Source organism: Mesoplodon bidens (genome assembly GCF_964165515.1).
Source record: "Mesoplodon bidens genome assembly, chromosome: 16".
Classification (NCBI taxonomy): Eukaryota; Metazoa; Chordata; class Mammalia; order Artiodactyla; family Ziphiidae; genus Mesoplodon; species Mesoplodon bidens.
The window spans coordinates 23,824,764-23,847,987 of record NC_138173.1 but is presented as its reverse complement, the minus strand read 5'-3'; the positions used below and the strand labels follow the sequence as shown (position 1 = coordinate 23,847,987).

The 23,224-nt window shown below is 42.8% G+C and overlaps 1 protein-coding gene across 4 annotated transcripts in view; it reads left to right on the top strand.

Moving 5' to 3' along the window:
- TPD52 (tumor protein D52) overlaps positions 1-23,224 on the top strand; it is a 115,607-nt gene that overhangs the window by 50,603 nt on the left and 41,780 nt on the right. For 2 of the 4 annotated variants that reach the window (XM_081258352.1, XM_081258350.1), the window contains exon 1: positions 21,100-21,253. The exons of 1 other annotated variant lie outside the window; for it this stretch is intronic. In XM_081258352.1, coding sequence (XP_081114478.1) covers positions 21,115-21,253 — 139 coding nt within the window. In that variant the 5' untranslated portion in view covers positions 21,100-21,114. Of the gene's footprint in view, positions 1-21,099; positions 21,254-23,224 lie in introns of those variants that run through there. One more of the 4 variants, XM_081258351.1, reaches the window with a different exon arrangement.

The following is a 23,224-nucleotide window of genomic DNA, read 5'->3' as shown; positions in this document are numbered from 1 at the left end:
GACTGACTCATCCTTGTCTGGGATCTTTTACTCATCCATGTGATGAGCCGGCCTCCACCAGCAGCCAGAACGGACCTTGATCCAGGTAGTTTCTCAGTGATAAAGATTCTAGTTTCTGTTGTAAAAACTGTATGGGTGTTTAGATGGAAGTGCTGAGGACACCCCGGAGTCTTCCTGCTTCTCTCCCTCTGCTTGTTCTTTTTTTTTTTTTTTTTTTTTTTTTGCTGTACACAGGCCTCTCACTGTCGTGGCCTCTCCCGTTGCGGAGCACAGGCTCCAGACGCACAGGCTCAGCGGCCATGGCTCATGGGCCCAGCCGCTCCGCGGCATGTGGGATCTTCCCAGACCGGGGCATGAACCTGTGTCCCCTGCATCAGCAGGTAGACTCTCAACCACTGCGCCACCAGGGAAGCCCTCTCTGCTTCTTCTTAAGCAGCAGAGCCAACTCTAAAAAGAAAAGTCACTTTGGTTAGCGTTTCTGTTTTTATTTAAAAGTAAGACAATGTGACAGAAAAATCATTAGGGCTTGGATCAGCTTATTTATTTATTTTTATTTATTTATTTATTGTGATACGCGGGCCTCTCACTGTTGTGGCTTCTCACTGTTGTGGCCTCTCCCGTTGCGGAGCACAGGCTCCAGACGCGCAGGCTCAGCGGCCATGGCTCACGGGCCCAGCCGCTCCGTGGCATGTGGGATCTTCCCGGACCGGGGCACGAACCCGCGTCCCCTGCATCGGCAGGCGGACTCTCAACCACTGCGCCACCAGGGAAGCCCCTGTGCTCTGTCTCTTTATCCCTCCCACCTGCCGAACCCTTGGCAACCACTGGTATTTTTACTATCGCACTAGTTTTGTTTATTTATTTTTGGCTGTGTTGGGTCTTCGTTTCTGTGCGAGGGCTTTCTCTAGTTGTGGTGAGCGGGGGCCACTCTTCATCGCGGTGCGCGGGCCTCTCACCACCGCGGCCTCTCCCGTTGCGGAGCACAGGCTTCAGTCACGAAGGCTTAGTAGTTGTGGCTCACGGGCCTAGTTGCTCCGCGGCATGTGGGATCCTCCCAGACCAGGGCTCGAACCCGTGTCCCCTGCATTAGCAGGCAGATCCTCAACCACTGCGCCACCAGGGAAGCCCTTGCCCTAGTTTTGACTTTTCCAGAATGTGATACAATTGGAATCATACAGTATATAACCTTGTCAGACTGGATTCTTTCACTAAGCAATGTACATTTAAGGTTGCTCGATATCTTTTCATGGCTCAATAGCTCATTTCTTTTTATTGCTGAATAATATTCCATTGTCTAGATGCACTACACTTTATCCATTCACCTATTGATGGATATCTTGGTTGCTTACAATTATGAACAAGGCTGCTATAAACATCTGTGTGCAGGTTTCTGCATAGATGTAAGTTTTCAGCTCCTTTGGGTAAACAACTAGGAGTATGATTGCAGGACCTGAAATAGGTTATTGGCCTGGTGATACCCTCTTGTTCCCCGGTGACTGTACACTTGTTGACAATGACCTCCCTACTGTGACAGCCTAACCAAGCTGCTGCAGGCCAGAAGGAGTGGCACAGTATATTTAAAGTGATGAAAGTGAAAAACCTACAGCCAAGAATATACTACATGGCAAGGCTTTAATTCATATTTGGTGGAGAGATCAAAAGTTTTACAGACAAGCAAGAGATAAGAGAGTTCAGCACCACCAAACCTGTTTTACAAGAAATGTTAAAGGGATTTCTCTAAGCAGAAAAGAAAAGGCCACAAGCAGAAACATGAAAATTATGAAAGAAGAAATCTCATTGGTAAAGGCAAACATACAGTGAAGATGGGAAATAATCCACACACGAAGCTAGTAGAAAGATTGAAAGACAAGAGGAGTAAAATCGTCTATATCCACGATAAGTAGTTAAGAGATACACAAAACAAAACGATGTAAAATACGTTGCCAAAACAGTAAAGGTTGGAGGGAGGAATAAAAATGTAGGGTTGTTAAAATGTGTTTCAACTTGAGATCAGCAACTTAAAATAGTCACATATATATTGCTCTCTCTATATATTGCTATATATAAACCTCATGGTAACCACAAACTAAAAATCTATAGTAGATATGTGCATGCAAAAGAGAGAGGAATCCAAACATAACACTAAAGATAGTCATCAAATCCAAAGGAAGAGAGCAAAAAAGAAGAAAGGAACAAAAAAGAACTACAAAAACAACCGCAAAACAATGAACAAAATGGCTCTGACTACATACCTATCAATAATTACTTTAAATGTAAATGGACTAAATGCTCCAATCAAAAGATGCAGAGCGATGGAGATTCCTCAAAAGATTAACAGTAGAACGGCCATATGATCCAGCAGTTCCACTCCTGGGTGTTTATCTGAAGAAAACAAAAACACTAATTAGAAAAGGTACACGAACCACTATGTTCATTGCGGCTTTATTTACAATAGCCAAGACGTGGAAGCAGCCTAAGTGCCCATCAATAGTGAATGGATAAAGAAGATATGGGGTGGTGTGTGAACGCGTGCGCGTGTGTCTTATTACTCAGCCATGAAAAAAGAATGAAATCTTGCCATTTGCAAAAACATAGATGGACCTAGAGGGTATTATGCTAAGTGAAATAAGTCAGAGAGAGAAAGAAAAATACTGTATGATATCACTTATATGTGGAATCTAAAAAACAAGGCAAATGAACAAATAGAACAGAACAGAAACAGTTATATATAGAGAGAACAAACAGGTGGTTGCCAGAGGGAAGGAGAAAAGAAAAGAAAAGAGTGAGGGAGATTAAAAGGTACAAACTTCCAGTTGCAAAATAAATGAGTCACAGGTATGAAAATGTGCAGTGTGGGGAATATAGTCAATAACTATGTAATATCTCTATATGGTGATAGATCATAACTGGACTTATCATGATGATCATTTTGAAATGTATAAAAATATGGAATCACCAGGTTATGTAACAGAAACAAACATAGTGTTGTAGGTCAATTACACTTCAAAAACAAACAAACTCATAGAAAAAGGGATCAGATTTGTGGTTTTCAGAGGCAGGGGGTGGGGAAGGGGGAATTGGATGAAGGCAGTCAAAAGGTACAGACTTCCAGTTATAAGATAATTACTAGGATGTAATGTTTAACATGATAAATATAAGTAACACTGTTGTATGTCATATATGAAGCTTGTTAAGAGAGTAAATCCTGAGTTCTCATCAAAAGGAAAAATATTTTTTTTATTTCTTTAATTTCATATCTGTATGAGATGATGGATTTTCCCCAAAGCTGTGATAATCATTTCATGATGTCTGTAAATCAAATCATGCTGTACACCTTAAACCTATATAGTGCTGTATGTCAGTTATATCTCAATAAAACTGGAGGACAAAAAAATGAAAGAGGAATTTAAAAAATCCACCTGAGGGGCTTCCCTGCTGGTGCAGTGGTTAAGAATCCGCCTGCCAATGCAGGGGACATGGGTTCGAGCCCTGGTCTGGGAAGATCCCACATGCCACGGAGCAACTAAACCTGTGCGCCACAACTACTGAGCCTGCGCTCTAGAACTTGTGAGTCACAACTACTGAGCCCAAGTGCTGCAACTACTGAAGCCCGCCCGCCTAGAGCCCGTGCTCCGCAACAAGAGAAGCCATTACAGTGAGCCCGCGCACTGCAACGAAGAGTGGCCCCCACTCACTGCGACTAAAGAAAGACTGCGCGCAGCAACGAAGACCCAACACAGACAAATAAATAAATAAATAAATAAATCCACCTGAAGCTATGTTTAGCAAAATATTTTTGTCATTTGGCTTCCTCTAAATTTTGCTGCATAAAAGGCCTCAACATCTCAGTGGCTCTCAACAGTCTTTTTTTTTTTTTTTATGTTGGGGGTAGGAGTTTATTAATTAATTTATTTATTTTTGCTGTGTTGGGTCTTCGTTTCTGTGCGAGGGCTTCCTCCAGTTGTGGCAAGCGGGGGCCACTCTTCATCGCAGTGCGCGGGCCTCTCACTATCGCGGCCTCTCTTGTTGCGGAGCACAGGCTCCAGACGCGCAGGCTCAGTAGTTGTGGCTCACGGGCCCAGTTGCTCCGCGGCATGTGGGATCCTCCCAGCCCAGGGCTCGAACCTGTGTCCCCTGCATTAGCAGGCAGACTCTCAACCACTGCGCCACCAGGGAAGCCCCTCAACAGTCTTTATATGTCCCTCATGTTACATAGATAACATTTTCATGTGGCCAGACCTTAGTCACGTGGCCACATGTAAGTACAAGGGAGGCTGGGAAATGGAATCTAGCTGTGTGCATAGCAATAAGAGGAAATTTGTTCTGTGATTAGTTAGCAGTCTTAGCCATATTGAGTAAATGATTAAATCATACAGTAGCTCTTTATTTTGATCTTTCAGGGACAACAGGACAGTACTTGCATGATTTCAGAGTTCTGGGTGCTTTTTAGGAAAGCACTTTTCACCTCATGTCCTGTTCCCATTGTATCTTGAATTATCCTATCACTTTACTTCTGAGAGAGCTTATTGGAATAAAGAAAAATATGTGTTGTTTCAACAAATACCTGTTTGATAATGATGGCTTCTCAAACTGAGAAAAGTCAGTAAGAAGCCTTAATAATAATAAATGTGGCTGTTATTAAGTCAGATATTTAAAACTTGTCAGGTCCCCTGTCTTTTGTCAGAGGAAAGAGGCTATTTTGAAGCCTTGTAGCCCTTGATTTAGTTTCAGGATAATGAACTCCTCTTCACTTGTGACATTGGTATTCTCCTGTTGCCTTTAAAAAGAAAAGTACATGAAATTTGTATCTGGATATGGCATTTCTTATCCAGAGTAGTGGGTTTTTAGATAGAAATGCTATAGATTTTAGCATGAGACTCTATTTCTTAATAAAATTTAGGAAGAAATGGGTGATGTCTGTGTTGCATATTTTTTTAGTGATCAATCCACTAGATATACTTTATTAACTAATTATAGTTGAAAAGCAGGCTTGGCTGCCCTATATGTGTGACTTGGCGGTAGCGTATTTTGAGCATGTTTGGTCGGCCTCAGCTTGCTGCTGATTGAAGTTCATGGCCAAATATTGATTTTAAATAGGTGCCTACTGTTGTCCAGCAGCTCTCATTCCCTTCAGGAGATGTGTTTCCTCTGAGCCTCTAGTTGCTGAGCATTGCTGTGTAAGCACTGTGAAAGTTTTTCCAAATTAAAATTTGGTCCTCCAGTTCATTTATTCCTTTCAGAGCTCTGACAATCGGGTGTGTTTATGCCCCCCTGCAGAGCCCTCTTTAAGCTCAGTCAACAACTTGGAAACATTCAGCTTGGGCGAAACCTCTTTATCTTCCAGTAATCTCTCCATAGAGACCACTGTGCTCTTAAATACACCATTAATACCCTTAGACAGGACGGCTTGCTGCCATTCTCTTATTACTGAGCAACTGCTCCAGACTCTTCATATGACTGTAATTCCAAACTCTAAGTAATTATCACATTGAAAAGGCCAGGCAAGTGTACACCTGTTGTGACATAGCCGATTTTGTCCCCTGTCTAAACTTGCTTGCTTTGTGAACTGCTAGGGAAGAAACAAACGGGACAAAAACAATCACTGAAGAAACAAACACCCTTTGGCTACAAAATCTGTCTCTTATTTTCCAAGATAGATATTTCATAAGTGCTAAGGCCATGTAAAATGACAAGCATTAGATTTTGCTTAAGCTTTCATCCTAAGGCAGCTTAGCAGCTGTTATCTAAAGCAAGCATCAGGCCTCACCTTGGAGTTTGTCCAGAAGGCAGAATCTCAGGCCCCATCCCAGATCTGTTAGGTCAGAATCTGTAGTTTATCTCGGTCACAGGTGGTTTGATGAATGTAAAAGTTGGAGAAGCACTGGTTGGAAAACTTCAGCCTGAGCCTGCAATTACTGAAACCACTCATCAATGTGAGGAGGGTTCATAACACTTGAACTCAAACTCTATTTATAAAATGAAAAATTTGTGCATTGTAGTTAACTATCTGAGCACATGGCGAATATCGAGCTATTCTATGACTTTCTGCTGTGCTAATGAAACCTCTTCAGTCCGAGGACAGTAGTGGCAAGAACATGTCCCGAATGGATAAGAGATGATCTCACTGAAAGAGACCTTTTTGCACAATTTTAGAATCCAGTCCCTGGCTCCCTGGAGATAGAGAATTCAGACATTCTTGAGATTTCTCGACAGGTTCTGGCTCTCCCAGTTGAAAGCTCAACCAAAAAGTGTTTGGAGGTAGGCTGAGGGGAGGGAATGAAGCCTCTTGCTCTTTTTTTTTTTAATATCCTCTGTATCTTTATTAATTTTTTTAACATCTTTATTGGAGTATAATTGCTTTACAATGCTGTGTTAGTTTCCACTGTATAATGAAGTGAATCAGCTATATGTATACATATATCCCCATGTACTGTCCCTCTTGCGTCTCCCTCCCACCGTCCCCATCCCACCCCTCTAGGTGGTCGCAAAGCACTGAGCTGATCTCCCTGTGCTATGCAGCTGCTTTCCACTAGCTATCTGTTTTACATTTGGTAGTGTATATATGTCCATGCCACTCTCTCACTTCGTCCCAGCTTACCCTTCCCCCTCCCCGTGTCCTCAAGTCCATTCTCTACATCTGTGTCTATATTCCTGTCCTGCGCCTAGGTTCATCAGAATGAATTTTTTTTTTTAGATTCCATATATATTTGTTAGCAAACGGTATTTGTTTTTCTCTTTCTATCTTCACTCTGTATGACACATTCTAGGTCCATCCACCTCACTACAAATAACTCAATTTCATTTTCTTTTTATGGCTGAGTAATATTCCATTGTATATATAGTCACATCTTCTTTATCTATTCATCTGTCGATGGACACTTAGGTTACTTCCATGTCCTGGCTATTGTAATAGTGCTGCAGTGAATATTGTGGTACAAGACTCTTTTTGAATTATGGTTTTCTCAGGGTATATGCCCACTAGTGGGATTGCTGGGTCGTATGGTAGTTCTATTTTTAGTTTTTTAAGGAACCTCCATACTGTTCTCCAGACTGTATCAATTTACATTCCCACCAATAGTGCAAGAGGGTTCCCTTTTCTCCACACCCTCTCCAGCAATTATTGTTTGTAGATTTTTTAATGATGGCCATTCTGACTGGTGTGAGATGATACCTCATTGTAGTTTTGATTTGCATTTCTCTAATGATTAGTGATGTTGAGCATCCTTGCATATGTTTGTTGGCAGTCTGTACATCTTCTTTGGAGAAATGTCTATTTAGATCTTCTGCCCATTTTTGGATTGGGTTGTTTGTTTTTTTGATATTGAGCTTCATGAGCTGTTTATATATTTTGGAGATTAATCCTTTGTCAGTTGCTTCATTTGCAAATATTTTCTCCCATTCTGAGGGTAGTAAGGTAGGTAATCTTGTTTATGGTTTCCTTTGCTGTTGCAAAAGCTTTGAAGTTTCATTAGGTTCCATTTGTTTTTTTATTTCCATTTCTCTAGGAGGTGAGTCAAAAAGGATCTTGCTGTGATTTATGTCAAAGAGTGTTCTTCCTATGTTTTCCTCTTAAGAGTTTTATAGTGTCTGGCCTTACATTTAGGTCTTTAATCCATTTTGAGTTTATTTTTGTGTATGGTGTTAGGGAGTGTTCTAATTTCATTCTTTTACATGTAGCTGTCCAGTTTTCCCAGCACCACTTATTGAAGAGATTGTCTTTTCTCCATTGTATATCCTTGCCTCCTTTGTCATAGATTAGTTGACCATAGGTGCATGGGATTATCTGGGCTTTCTATCCTGTTCCATTGATCTATATTTCTGTTCTTGTGCCAGTACCATATTGTCTTGATTACCGTAGCTTAGTAGTATAGTCTGAAGTCAGGGAGTTTTGATTCCTCCAGCTCCGTTTTCTTCCCTCAAGACCGCTTTGACTATTCGGGGTCTTTTGTGTCTCCATACGAATTTTAAGATTTTTTTGTTCTAGTTCTGTAAAAAATGCCATTGGTAATTTGATACGGATTGCATTGAATCTGTAGATTGCTTTGGGTAGTATAGTCATTTTCACAATATTGATTCTTCCAATCCAAGAACATGGTATATCTCTCCATCTGTTTGTATCATCTTTCATTTCTTTTATCAGTGTCTTATAGTTTTCTGCATATGGGTCTTTTGTCTCCCTAGGTAGGTTTATTCCTAGGTATTTTATTCTTTTTATTGCAGTGGTAAATGGGAGTGTTTCCTTAATGTCTCTTTCAGAGTTTTCATCATTAGTGTATAGGAACGCAAGAGATTTCTGTGCATTAATTTGTATTCTAAAACTTTACCAAACTCATTGATTAGCCCTAGTAGTTTTCTGGTGGCATCTTTAGGATTCTCTATGTATAGTATCATGTCATCTGCAAACAGTGACAGTTTTACTTCTTCTTTTCCAATTTGTATTCCTTTTATTTCCTTTTCTTCTCTGATTGCTATGGCTAGGACTTCCAAAACCATGTTGAATAATAGTGGTGAGAGTGGACATCCTTGTCTTGTTCCTTATCTTAGAGGAAATGCTTCCAGTTTTTCACCATTGAGTATGTTTGCTGTGGGTTTGTCATATATGGCCTTTATTATGTTGAGGTAGGATCCCTCTATGCCCACTTTCTGGAGAGTTTTTATCATAAATGGGTATTGAATTTTGTCAAAAGCTTTTTCTGCATCTACTGAGATGATCATATGGTTTTTCTTCTTCAGTTTATTAATATAGTGTATCACATTGATTGATTTGCATATATTGAAGAATCCTTGCATTCCTGGGATAAACCCCACTTGATCATGGTGTATGATCCTTTTAATGTGCTGATGGATTCTGTTTGCTAGTATTTTGTTGAGGATTTTTGCATCTGTGTTCATCAGTGATACTGGTCTGTGGTTTTCTTTTTTTATGACATCTTTGTCTGGTTTTGGTGTCAGGGTGATGGTGGCCTTGTAGAATGAGTTTGGTTATGTTCCTCCTTCTGTATATTTTGGGAAAGTTTGAGAAGGATAGGTGTTAGCTCTTCTCTAAATGTTTGAAAGAATTTGCCTGTGAAGCCATCTGGTCCTGGGCTTTTGTTTGTTGGAAGATTTTTAAGCACAGTTTCAGTTTCAGTGCTTGTGCTTGGTCTGTTTATACTTTGTTTCTTCCTGGTTCAGTCTCGGAAGGTTGTGCTTTTCTAAGAATTTGTCCATTTCTTCCAGGTTGTCCATTTTATTGGCATATAGTTGCTTGTAGTAATCTCTCATGATTCTTCGTATGTCTGCAGTGTTGTTACTTCTCCTTTTTTCATTTCTAGTTCTGTTGACTTGAGTCTTCTCCCTTTTTTTCTTGATGAGTCTGGCTAGTGGTATCAATTTTGTTTATCTTCTCAAAGAACCACCTTTTAGTTTTATTGATCTTTGCTATTGTTTCCTTCATTTATTTTCATTTATCTCTGCTCTGATCTTTATGATTTCTTTACTTCTGCTAACTTTGGGGGTTTTTTTGTTCTTCTGTCTCTAATTGCTTTAGGTGTAAGGTTAGCTTGTTTGAGATTTTTCTTAAGCCTCTTGCTCTTTAATATCTCCAAAAACATTTCTTAAAGGAAAGAAAAAAAAGCCTCTGGCCTGTTTATTGGACAGGAGCTCAATTTCAGTTATTTTGAGAGGGCAGAAACGCACTCCACCCAAAATGTTCAAAGCTCCTGCCAAGTGGAATTTCTTTGCAAGTCAATAGGTCAAGTAACAGAGTTGGTTGGAACTCATTTATCACTTAAAGATTTGCATTTAGGTCTGAATAATTTGAATATATTCACTAGTTTGTGCATTTTTCTGGAGAAGGGGGTTCTAAGGGGGAAAGTTTTTTCTTAGAACACAGTGCCACAATAGACTTTTTCCCCTTGGGTTAGAAAATAAAGGGAGAAAGTAATGGCATTCCCATAGGGAGTATTTCCTACAATTCTAACGTAGAATTTCTAATCTGAGGGCTGACATACTTTCAAAAGAAAGTCAGGATTATGCAGTGTAGGAATTGAAGCCTCCTCCTGAGCCAGGGATGTTGTCCTGAACTGCCTTCTTTATCTCATCCATCGCATACACTACAAAGGAACATACAGACCAACCAACCCCACCTCCTGTTCACTCACTTCTAGCCTCTTGTCCCTCCCCTGGCCTCCGCTCCCCTTTATCTGTCTGTTACCATTGCTCTGACTAAAATTTCTATGCAAGATCACCAGGAAACTGAGTCCAGTGGCTTGTTTTTAAATCTCTGTAGCATTTGGTCCTGTCCACTTTCTCTCCTCCCACTATTCCTGTGGTATTGGTCACTGAAGTTTTCATCCATGTTTTTTGCCTCTTGAGAGCACTTGAGCCAGACTGCCCGAGTTTGAATCCTAGCTTCACCACTTGCTAGTTATGTGTCTGGGGCAAGTTATTTAACTTTTGGGTGCTTCAGTTTTCTCATCCATAAAATGGGGGTAGTGAAAAAACCTACCCCACAGGGTTGGTGTAACGTGCATAGGAGAATGTCTAGTACATAGTAAGGGTTCCTTAGGGGTGAGTTATCATTATTGTCATTGTCTTCATCACCACCACCGCCACCACCATCACCATCACCATCACCATCACCACCATCATCGCCACTGCCACCACTACCACCACCACTATCACCATCATCACCACCACCACCACCACCACTACCACCACAACCACCACCGCCACCACCATCATCACCACCACCACCACCACCACCATCACCATCACTACCACCACCATCATCGCCACTGCCACCACTACCACCACCACTATCACCATCATCACCACCACCACCACCACCACTACCACCACAACCACCACCGCCACCACCATCACCACCACCACCACCATCACCATCACTACCACCATCACCACCACCACCACCATCATCGCCACCACCACCACCACCACCACCACCACCACCACCACCACCACCATCATCATCATCATCATCACCATCACCATGATCATCACCATCACCACCATCATCACCACTGCCACCACGACCACCATCATCACCACCACCACCATCATCATCACCATCACTACCACCACCACCACTGCCACCACCATCATCACCAACCCAACCACCACCACCACCACCATCATCACCATCGTCACCACCATCACCACTACCATAATCACCATCAGCACCAGCACCATCATCATCATCATCAAAGGGCAGTTCTTGCTCTTTGCAGGCTTCTTGGCCTGCTTCCTACTTGCAGGTGTTCACTGCCTTTTTTCTTTCTTCCTTTCATAGGACCTGTCTTCTCTTTGGGCTTTTCCTTGACAGTCTTGGGGTTTCCCACATTGATATCTTTGGCCCTAACCTTTTCCTGAGCCCCAGAGTTTAATTTCTAACCACTGGCTGGCCATTTACATTCAAAAATTTCTGAGCATTTTAAACCCAACCTGCCCAAATGGAATCCACTTTCTGGTCCTTCAAAGTCTCCTCTCTCCCTCCTTCCACCACTCCTCTTCCATCCTTTTATCTTCATTGATGCCATCACAGACTTCCACAGCTCCTGCTGGGGAATCACAGTTAGAGCTTGGTCTTTATTTCCCCCACACCCCAGTCATCCAGTTGGGCTCCAGGGTCTGTTTAAGCTCCCTCTGTGGTGTCTTGCAATATGTCTTTGCCTTTTTCTCTCCACTATTGCTCCCTGGAGCACACTCTTTGTATTAGTTTGCTCTGGCTGCCATTGGGTGGCTTAAACAACAGAAGTTTATTTTCTTACAGTTCTAGAGGCTGGAAGTCCAAAATCAAGGTGCCAACAGGGTTGGTTTCTGGTGAGGACTCTCTCCTGGGCTTGTGGACAGCCACCTTCTCAAAGGCCTCACAGGGCCTTTCCTCTGTGCATGTGCTTCCCTGGTGTCTTGTCTTTTCTTATAAGGACACCATTCCTATTGGATTAGGGCCCCACTCTATGACCTTATTTAACCTTAATTACCTCCTTAAAGCCCTGTATCCAAAATACAGTCACACTGGGGATTAGGGCTTCAACATATGAATTTTCTGGGGGACACAGTTCAGTCCATAACAGCCTTGGTGCTGCTGATGGTTTCCCTGATCTCCTATCTCCCCTCTGTGATCCATGTTCATATGGAGGCAGGAACGATCTTTCTAAAACAGTGGTCCCCAACCTTTTTGGCACCAGGGACTGGTTTCATAGAACACAGTTTTTCCACGGACAGGGTTGGGGGCAGGGAGGGTTCAGGTGGTAATGCTAGTGATGGGGGAGATGGTTCAGGAGGAAATGCGAGCGATGGGGAGCAGCAGATGAAGCTTTGCGTGCTCGCCCACCTCTCACCTCCTGCTGTGTGGCCCAGTTCCTAACAGGCCACAGACCGGTACTAGTCCATGGCCCGGTGGTTGGGGACCCCTGTTCTAAAACACAGCTCTGACCACCTCCCTCCCATTTCTAATAGCTTGACACAGCTCCCCCTTGCTTAGATGCAGTGTGAGGATTCCTGCTATGAGACTTTTGGGGTCTGTCCTTCAGTTCCTTACCCTTACTAATCTGGAAACTGGAGATAACTTTAGCAACCCCGTGTTGCCATAAGGTGACGTAAATGCTAACAAGTAATTGTTATTTTGTTGTTATGAAAATCACGTTCATGCTCCTCAGCCTGCTGTTCAAGGTCCTCCATCACTTTGTTACTCCGTGTGGTCCCCTGCCAGCAGCCTCCCCTGCCAGCAGCCTCCCCTGGTCTGGTGCTCGTTAGTGATGCAGATACTGCACTGTAATTAGATCCTCAGGTGATTGGTATGTGAGGTTCTGGTTCCTCACCTGCTTCTTAACTGCAGTCCAGCTTTCTCCTGGTGCAGAAAGGAGACAGGCCTTGGAGACAGACAACCTGGTTTCAAATCCCAGCTTTACGTGGGCGTGGATGTTTACAGACCCTGTCTCTGCTTTGTTTCCATCTGAAAAATGGGGACAGTCATAGCGCTTACCTCACAGGGGTTATTCGAGGATTAATGGAGACATTGTGTAAATAATGGAGCCTCTACCCTTGTGATTTTAAATTGGATTTCATATTTGAAACTAAGTACCCTTTTGTGTGCTTGGTTCATGGTACATTTTTTTAAATTTAGGTGTTGTTAATTTACAATGTTGTGTGGTTTTAGGTGTACAGCAAAGTGATTTAGTTATACATGTACATATATTCTTTTTCAGATTCTTCTTCATTTTAGGTTATTATAAGATATTAAGTATAGTTCCCTGTGCTATACAGTAGGTCCTTGTTGTTTACCTATTTTATATATAGTAGTGTGTATATGTTAATCCCAAACTCCTCATTTATCTCCCCTGACCATCTCCTTTGGTAACCATAAGTTTGTTTTCTGTGTTGTTTTGTTTTGGTTTTGAGTCAAGGTTTCCTTACGTGGCACTGGGGTGGGGCGCGAAATGACGGTGGTGTTTCTTAACCTCTCGGCCTCTGGTACTGTTGCATCCTGATCATGGAAGAGGGTCCTGCTTGTTTTCCTCAGGAAGGATGTGACCAGCAAAGATGTGATGGTGAGACTCCTTTTCCCGCGGAGGGTCAATCAGCTGCTTCTTCAGGGCAAGGTGGAGAGAATCCTTTCAGGTCTCAGCAGTGGCCAGGAACCAGAAGGGGTCTGTATATCTATCCCTTTGTGACACTTCACCCCATTGTGGCTGGGAGAGAGGGCCCGCTCCTTGCTGCTCCAGCTGCTTCAAGCCTACTTAACCCCATAAAGAGGAGCTCTTCTCAGTCAGTTTTAAAGAAACCTTTTCAAACTTACAGGAAGTTTGCAAGAATAAGAATACTGGACTTCCCTGGTGGTGCAGTGGTTGTGAGTCCGCCTGCTGATGCAGGGGACGCGGGTTCGTGCCCCGGTCCGGGAAGATCCCACATGCCGTGGAGCGGCTGGGCCTGTGAGCCATGGCTGCTGAGCCTGCGCGTTCGGAGCCTGTGCTCCGCGGCGGGAGAGGCCACAGCAGTGGGAGGCCCGTGTGCCGCAGAGAAAAAAAAAAAAAAAAAAGAATAAGAATACTAAGACAACAGCTCCATACTCTACCCAGATCATTCACCCACTTCTCACATCCCCATCTGCTTTATCATTCTCACGTGCATAGTATTTTATTTTCTGAACCATTAGAGAGAAAGTTGCGTACATCATAGCACTTTGCCCCCAAATCCTTCCATTTGTACTTTCTAAGGAGAGGGATATTCTCTTACATAACCACAGTACATTTGTAACTTCAGTAAATTCAATATTGATACAATACTTTTATCTCATCTGCCATTGTATTCCAGTTTTTTAAACTGACCCAATAATGTCCTTTATAGAAGTTCTTTTTTCTCTTTGGTTCAGGACCCAATCTAGGATTAGGTATCATTTCTAGCTGTTATGTCTTTTTAGTCTCCTTGAATGTGGATCATTTTCACAGCTTTTTATGACATCCACATTTTTGAACAATGCAGCCTCTTCCTCTTTAAAAAAAAAAAGAACCTTTCTCATTTTGGATTTGTCTGATGTTTCCTCATAATCGGATTCAGGCTCTGCATTCTTAGCGTGAATACCTCATAAGTATTCAGGGTAGCACATTTGAAGATTCATGTTCACCTGCCTCTCGAGTGATAGCAATGTTGATCATCCAGGAAAGGTAGTGTTCAGCTTCTCCCCCGTGTTGTTACTGTATTTTCCATTCCAACACCTAATTAATCTGTGGGGAGGCCCCAAAAGACCATGTATATATCCCACTTATAAAACTTTCTTCCTGATTCTTGCCTGAGTCTTTATGGTGACGGTTGATGCAGTGTTTTTCTGTAAGAGACTTCCTTCTTCCTCCTTATTGATCTACTTACTGTTTGTATGGCATGTTCGTCTGGGTTCTTCAGAGAAATAGACCAATAGGATATCTATATCTATATCTATAGATCTGCATCCATATCTATAAATAAGAGATTTATTGTAAAGAATTGCCTCACAATTATGAAGGCAGAGAAGTCCCAAGCAGTCCCAAGCTGGAAACCCAGGCAGGTTGATGATAACACAATAATTCCCCCTTATCTGTGGTTTCAGTTACCTTCAATTATAAAATATTAAATGAAAAATTCCAGAAATAAACAATTCATACGTTTTAAATTGTTCACCGGTCTGAGTAGTGTGGTAAAAACTCGTGCTGTCTTACTCCTCCCCGCCTTTGATGTGAATCAGCCTTTTGTTCAGTGCATCCTGCCCGCTAGTCACTTGGTAGCCATCTCAGTTATCAGATTGACTGTCATGGTATCACAGAGCTTGTGTTCAAGTAACCCTTGTTTTACTTAATAAAGGCCCCAAAGCACAAGAGTAGTGATGCTGGCAATTTGGATATGCCAAAGAGAAGCCTTTAAGTGCTTCCTTTAAGTGAAAGGATGAAAGTTCTCGACTCATTAAGGAAAGAAAAATATTGTATGCTGAGGATGACAAGATCTACGGTAAGAATGAATCTTCTATTTGTGAAATTGTGAAGAAGGAAAAAGAAATTCGTGCTAGTTTTGCTGTTGCATCTCAGACTGCGAAAGTTAACAGCCACAGTGCATGGTAAGTCCTTAGTTAAGGTGGAAGAGGCATTAAATTTGTATAATAAGGTATTTTGAGAGAGAGACTACATTCACATAACTTTTATTAGTATATTTTTATAATCATTCTATTATTAATTATTGTTAATCTCTTCCTGTGCCTAATTTATAAATTAAACTTTATCATAGGTATGTATGTATAGGAAAATTTGCCATGGTTTCTGCCCCCATTGGGGGTCTTGAAATGTATTCTTTACTAATAAGGCGGGCACTTCTCTACTTCTAGTTTGAGTCTGAAGGCCTGAGAATCGGGAAAGATGACGGTGTAAATTTCATTACAAGTCCAAGTCCACACACAGAAGACTGATATCTCAGCTCGAAGACAGTCAGGCAGAGAGAGTGACTCTTCTGTTCAAGCCTTCAACAAATTGGATGAAGCACATCCACTTTGGGGAGGGCAATCTGCTTTACTCAGTTTACCAATTAAAGTGTTAATCTTGTTCACAAACACCTTCACGGATGCAACTACAATAATGTTTAATCAAATATCTGGGTACCTCGTGATCCAGTCAAATTGACACATGCAATTAACCATCGGATATGGACTCTTGGACTCCTTTTTTTTTTTTTTTTGTGGTACGCGGGCCTCTCAGTGTTGTGGCCTCTCCCGTTGCGGAGCACAGGCTCCGGACGTGCAGGCTCAGTGGCCATGGCTCATGGGCCCAGCTGCTCCGCGGCATGTGGGATCTTCCCGGACCGGGGCACAAACCTGTGTCCCCTGCATCGGCAGGCAGACTCTCAACCACTGTGCCACCAGGGAAGCCCTGGACTCCTATTTTTAATGGTTTATAATCCACTGCTATCCTTAATTATGTTGGTGATCAAATTGTCCTGTATTTGGCCAGCTGGCTGCTGTGTCATTATGACACATCCACAGGATCTGATATCTGTGGCCTGGCACTCCTGTTGGGCAATTGCATCACCTGTCTGTGTGCCCTTCAAGCTCCCTCCAGGTCAATTTTTGTGTGTTATATAGCTTTTCCATAGACTATCTCTTGAACTCTTTCAAAATTAGGGAGACCCTGCCTAGACATATTTGAATGGTGTGTTAATGGGCAGGTAGAAACTTAATATTCTTTGTAGTCCTTAGTACTTAACTCCGTTTCCATTTGCACTAACAGGAGTCATCCAGTGGGTTATTGCTCTGTGGTGTGTACTTTACTGGCTGGAATATTAACTTCTGAGCTGCCCATGGGTGCCCTCTGCTGGCACTGCAGTGCATGCACACTTTTCTGGGATTTCTCCTCTGCCCACTTTCTCTTTTGGCTGATTGGTCTCTCCAATTATCACACAATTATGGATCATGCAGTGCAAACAGTTTTGGAACCTGCTTTGTTTACTGATATCAAGAATATCTTTCCCTGTAAATATATACATTTCTACGTCATCATGTTCATGTCTGCATAGTTTTCTATTACATGAATGTTCTATTTAGCATTTAAATAATCCACTTTTAGGAAGCATTTGTATTGTTTATTTTTTCCATTTTATATAGCACTAAAGTGGATATTCCTTGTATACATACCATTCATATGTGACTTATTAAGTTGAACTTGATAAGTGGATAGGAATTTGATAGGTAAAAATATAGGGAAAAGAGACAAGTTCGAGAAAATTGCGTAGGCCAAGTTTAGGATGTATTCAAGCAATAGGAAAATCAGGTTTGGCTGAAACGTGGTGAGGTAATAGTGCGAGATGGTTGGAAAGTAGGTATTGTAGGATTCTTTCTATTGAACTGATAGACTCCAACTCCAGCCGTAAGTGAAGCAGAATCGAAATTTATCTGTTTAATAACTGGGCACCCCAGGGCAGCTGGATCTAGGGACTCAGATGCTCTTGCTCCGTCCCTTTGCTGTCCCCGATTCTCCCTCTGTCCCGTCCTAGTTTCTGCACTGGTTCTCTTGCCTGTTGGCATGGGGACAGAAAGAGCTCTCAACTCCCCCTAGCTGGACATCCAACAGTTCAGGTTATGGGAAGAGTCACTTTCTCCCATTACTCATTGAGTAAACGTCAGGGAAGGCCCGTAGTTGGTGCTTTTGGGGTCAAATGTCTACCCTTAGACTAGTCCCTGTGAGCACAGGGATGGGGTGTCTGCATGGGCCAGATCTGAAGCGCTTGCCCACGCCTGTGCCCAGGGGCAGAGGCGGGAACCATGGAAGACTCCCCCCCTGGGAACCCTGTGGAGAAGGTGAAGCGGTATTCTTCAAGGAAAAGAGGGTGCTAAAGAGACAAACAGGAGATGTCTGCCACACTGTGGGGCGCTGGTCTGTACTGGAACGCTTCAGGTAGGTCCGAGTCTGTGTGGTCGGTGACGAACAAAAAGAGGGAAAGGGTGAAAAAGGCATATTATGTGTACACGTTGGATGAAGAGCTCTTGGTGGTGCTTCAGGATAGAGGAGGAATCCGTGGAGGTGATTCCTCTTGCCTGGACTGTGGCAGTAGACTCTGAGTCCCCCACTCTTTTTTTTTTTTTAAATAATTAATTAATTAATTTTTGGCTGCATTGGGTCTCCATTGCTGCACATGGGATTCTCATCGTGGTGGCCTCTCCTGCCGCGGAGCACAGGCTCTAGGCGCACGAGCTCCAGCAGTTGTGGCCCACGGGCCCAGCTGCTCCGCGGCATGTGGGATCCTCCCGGTGAGTCCCCCCTCTTTTAGCCTCTTTCTGTCTACAGTGCATCCTATACACTGTTTCCAGAGTCATCTTTATAAAACATTTTATCCTGTTTCCCCCTGGCTCAAACACCTTCTGTGGCTTTTTTTGCACATTATATTAAGTATACAAGTTTGTCACTCAAGGTCTTTAATGGTCTGTCCGTAAGCTACACTTCCATTTTTTTTATATCTTACAGCTCCCTTCTACTTAGTATGTGAATCTTGAGCCTACTGAATTTTTTTGCCATTCCATTAACATATCCCATGCTTTTCCCACCTCTGGTTTGCTGTTCTTATTTTCCTCACGTGCTAGAATGTATTGACTGCGATCTGACTGGAGAACTACAGCTGGTTCAAAGAGTCAGATTTTACATGACGGTCCTAAGATTATACCTAAGCAAGTAGAGTAAAAATTTGAGACATCATTTAAATTCTGAATCCTCATGTTTATAAATAAGGCATGCAGTGTCTGCATAAGCTGTTATTTCCTCTCTTCACTCCACATGGATCAGAGCGAGAACAGCAGTCCAGAATGCAGCCCCTGCCCTGGAGGGGAGGCTGTCCAGGCCCAGAGGGACTGGCAGGTGGACACGTCACATCCTGCGTGCTGCTGGCGGAAGGGAGAGCTGGAGAAGGCAGGGCTTCTGAGAAGAGATGGCGTTTCTGCCTGAGTCTTGAAAGATGCATGAGCTTAGCAGGCAGAAAAAAGGCGGCCTTTCAGGCAGAGGGTGTAGCATGGGGGTCCACACCAAAGATCAAGGGCATGGGAATTTTGAGGGTTCTGAGGAGCTTGGAGGTGGCTGCGGCTTGCTCTGTTACCTGTGTCAGTGCTAATATCTTTTATCTTAGTTCCGGCTGCTGTAATAAGTTACCACAGAATTGGGAGGCTTATAACAACAGACATTTGTTTCTCACAGTTCTGGAGGCTGGGAAGTTCCAGGTTGGTTGATTTGATCCTGGTGAGAGCCCTTTTCCTGTTGGCAGATGGCTGTCGTCTTGCGTCCTCATGTGGTGGAGAGAGAGCTCGAGTTAGCTCTCCTTCTTTTCTTGGGAAGACACTAATCCCATCAGGGGCCCAATCCTCTTGGCCTCACCTAAGTCTAATCATCTCCTAATACCATCATATTGGGGGTTAGGGATTCAACATATGCATTGTGAAGAGACACAGACAATCAGCCTGTAACACTTTCTAACACTTGTGGCTCAAGGAGGAAGCATGAGAATGGAGAAGTGTTTTTTTCCACCAGTGATTTGGTGACCACATGTAGAGTGTTGAAAGGGTCAGAGGCCCCATTAACCACATCTAGTCCAAGAACGTAACTGTGATGCCTGCCCTATCTCGGTAAGAGATACTATGGATTTCAGGAAACCAGCCAACTCATTTTTTCCAATAATAAAAAAGAAAACCATTTATTCTATTTCTAAATATAGAATAAACAGCATTTATAGTTGCCCACATTTTGGTATCTCTCAGGAGAAAAACACAGATTGATTTTTTTTTGTTGTTATTACAAGTAAACTTTTTAAAAACTTAGATAGACTTGCCGAAAATAGAGTACAACATGAGACTAACAGAAAAAAAAATAGAAGATAACTCTTAAGATGAATATAGACTGTCTTGGTGCATACATATTTTATACACTAGCCACAGATTGCTTAAAATATTTTGTTTCATATTTGCTTCCAATCCAGGGACAGGATATTGAGTTCCCATTTTATCATGTGGATTTGAAAAGGTAGAACACGGCCTTTTTTGTTGTTAATGCAGTAACAGACCGTCTCCCGCCTACGGGAGGGGTTGCTTTTATTTTCACCTCTTTAATATGAGCTGAGCCACGTGGGTGAAAGCAGAAGGAACCATAAATGCTGTCACTCTGGCAAAGGCCAGGGTTAGCTCAGAAAGGGTCTGTAAAGAGGCTGGGAAGTGGATCTGGTGACTTAGAAGTTTTGTTTGATAAGCCAACCAGAACGGTTGCTGTGCAGGGCGTGTTTGCACCCAGGCTATTGCCACCCCTGCAGGCCTGACCTTGGTTAACAAGGAAGGAGCAGGAGGACCTGGGCGCTTCACCTGCAGGGCTTTTCTTCTCTTGAAATGGAAACACCATCTTTGCAGAAGAGGCAAGGGAAGGGAAGGAAAAGAAAGGAGAGGAAGACAAGTCAGACTGACGTTTTTGTTACACTAAAGCCAGACGTTGCTTTAGATAAAGTCATCTTGGAAATGGAGCTTTATTTCTCTACCAAGCCACACACAGAAAGCTGGCCGCTTAACCAGGAAGCTTGGCTCTCAGGACTCCACTCTAATCCAGGGTGGAAAAAAAGTAACCCCCAGATGGCATTTGCGGGAGATTACCGGCTGGTAATCCTTCCTTGTCCTAGAAGATTAAGTCTGCCCTGGTGTAGTTGTGGTCAGCTGAGTGAGTGATTTAAAAATATAATAAATTGTAGTTTCTTGTCACTCTGCCAGTGTCTGACATTTGCTTGAACTGTTTGTACATCGGGGCCATGTTGCGGCACCAGGTCCTCCTTTGTTTACTGAAGAAAGCTCCAGAAAGCTCCGTTTCCTGTCCAGGTTGTTGGTTGTTGGCTGAAATGAACAGCAGGTGGTGACTTGAGCCTTTCCTCAGGTTGCTGGGGAGAAGTCATTTATTAAACAGCCCTCTTGTCCCAAGGGCGTGACGGCTGCACCTGGGCCAGGAAGCCAAGCTCTCAGAAACCTGGGCTTGATTTTTTTCACGAGGTTGCCCAGTGCAGTGATTCAAGGGAATACGGGCAGAGCAGCGCTCAACCGAGGACTAGCAGACGGTGATCGAACTATGCGTTCTGCATTCATCTGGAATGGACAGTAGAGAGATGGATTTTTACGAGGACTACCAGTCCCCGTTTGATTTTAACACAGGAGTGAACAGAAACTATCTCTACTTGTCTCCTAGTGGAAATACATCCCCACCAGGATCACCTACTCTTCAGAAGTGTGGTAACTACTAGTTTTCTAAAGTTAAGTTTGCTGTAATGAAACCTGTACACAACTTGGGATTTGCCGGGCCTTAAAATTCTTAGTGTAAAAAGGTACCGGGATATTACTCTGTTGCCACTAGTTCGTAAAGCTGCTACAGATTCCAAGCAGAGAGCTAGATGGCTCATTAAATATTTAGAATATATGTTATATATTTAAATATATATAAATAAATGGGAACTTAGATTTTATTTTATTTATTTTTAAATTTTGTATTGGGGTGTAGTTGATTTACAATGTTGTGTTAGTTTCAGGTGTACAGCAGAGTGATTCAGTTATACATATACATATATCTATTCTTTTTCGGATTCTTTTCCCATACAGGATATTACAGAATACTGAGTAGATTTTAAAGGTAGAACTATTTGTATGGGCATTAGAGGTCTTCTGATTACCTTGAGTTCATTGAGCTGATAAATAACAAAAATGGGGGAATCCGAATGCTTCTGGTCAGCTATGTAATTTATGAAGATCCCCCCTCCCCCCAATTTTGTCTTTGCGAAAATGAGGCTTCAGCATCTGAAGCATTGACTAAATTCAAGGTTCTGCTAAGGGAGGGCCTGGATTTTGTTCTGGAATACTGTGAGCAACATGCAGAAATATCCAGGTGAGAGATTTTAAGAGAAAAACTCAAAGCTGCTCTACCTTTGGAAGCAGTCATTGCTTCCCATGTGCTGCTATGAGATTGCTCTGCAGGCCCAGAGCCACCATCAAGGAAGGGCTTAGTTTATCGGTACCGGCAGCACAAAGCTGGAAGCAGCCTCAGCCACGTCCAGGCCAATCCCCTCATTTTACAGCTAACGCTTGGAGACGGTTAAACGACCTCTGTGACTTGCCAGAGAAGTAAGCAGATTTTCCTAGAAGTTAATGTTTCCCTTACTAATGAAGAGTAGGTCACATTTCGCTCTTCTCAAGCTTAAAAAGTGGGTAATTTAGAAAAAAGGTAAAGGCCACAACACGAAATCTAGTTGTAAGTATTTTAGGGCGCATGCTAAAGCAGCATGCCTCTCACCATTGGTCACAATCCGTGGCCACCTATGGGGGTGTCATTTGGATTTCCAGGAATGGAAAAATGTTGACAGTAACAGGGTAGAGCTGATCTCCAGGAGTTGGGGACTGGCAGGCAGGAGCTGGGTACCTGACCCCAAAGGATGACCTCCTCCATCCTCACCTCTCAGTCCTGTGTGTAGGAAATGCTTCAAGAGCAACACACAGTAGGAAGTTAGAGCTCAGTGACAGAGTAAAGCCTAAGTGACATTGGCCGTGGGAACTGGGACTGTAGTGATCTGACCTCAGGTAGATCTTGGTGATCAGTGTGCAAGCCTTCAAGATTCCCAGGAGGATTCTGCCGCTTGTTTGAGGTATCTCTCAGTCTTTTTATGTCTCTGTTCCACCTCCTTTTACTTTTCCCAGCTGTAGTCACTGCTGCCTTTGGATGTTTTCTGTTAAAACAGAAGCAGTGGGTAGTGTTGAGTGTGTCTCTAGGCAAATTTTGAACAATTACCTCCCCAATTCCTACTAGCAGTCTGTAAGAGTGGGCTCATGGGATTAGACACAGAATGATTTAAAAAAAAAAAAAAAGCAAGTGAACAACAAAAACTGAAAACAAACTCATGTACCCACCAGTGCTCATGAGACTTATTAGTTTGTGATAATTTAAAAAAAAAGGAACAGTGGAGAGAGCAGTAAAACAAACAGAAACCGCCATAAGCAGTCACCTAGTAAGAACATGGTGATTGTAAAATAAGCAAATCAAAGTGGGGATCTCCAGTCTCTGTGCCCAGGACTACTCGGGGTGCAAGAAGCCTGCAAATCTGTTTGAACATCAAGTGTGAGGCGTAGATGGAAAGAGTACTGTCTTCTGTGTGTGTGCAGGCTTTGTATTTCTAGATAGGAGTGCTTAGGATGGATACCTACATTATAAATCCATTT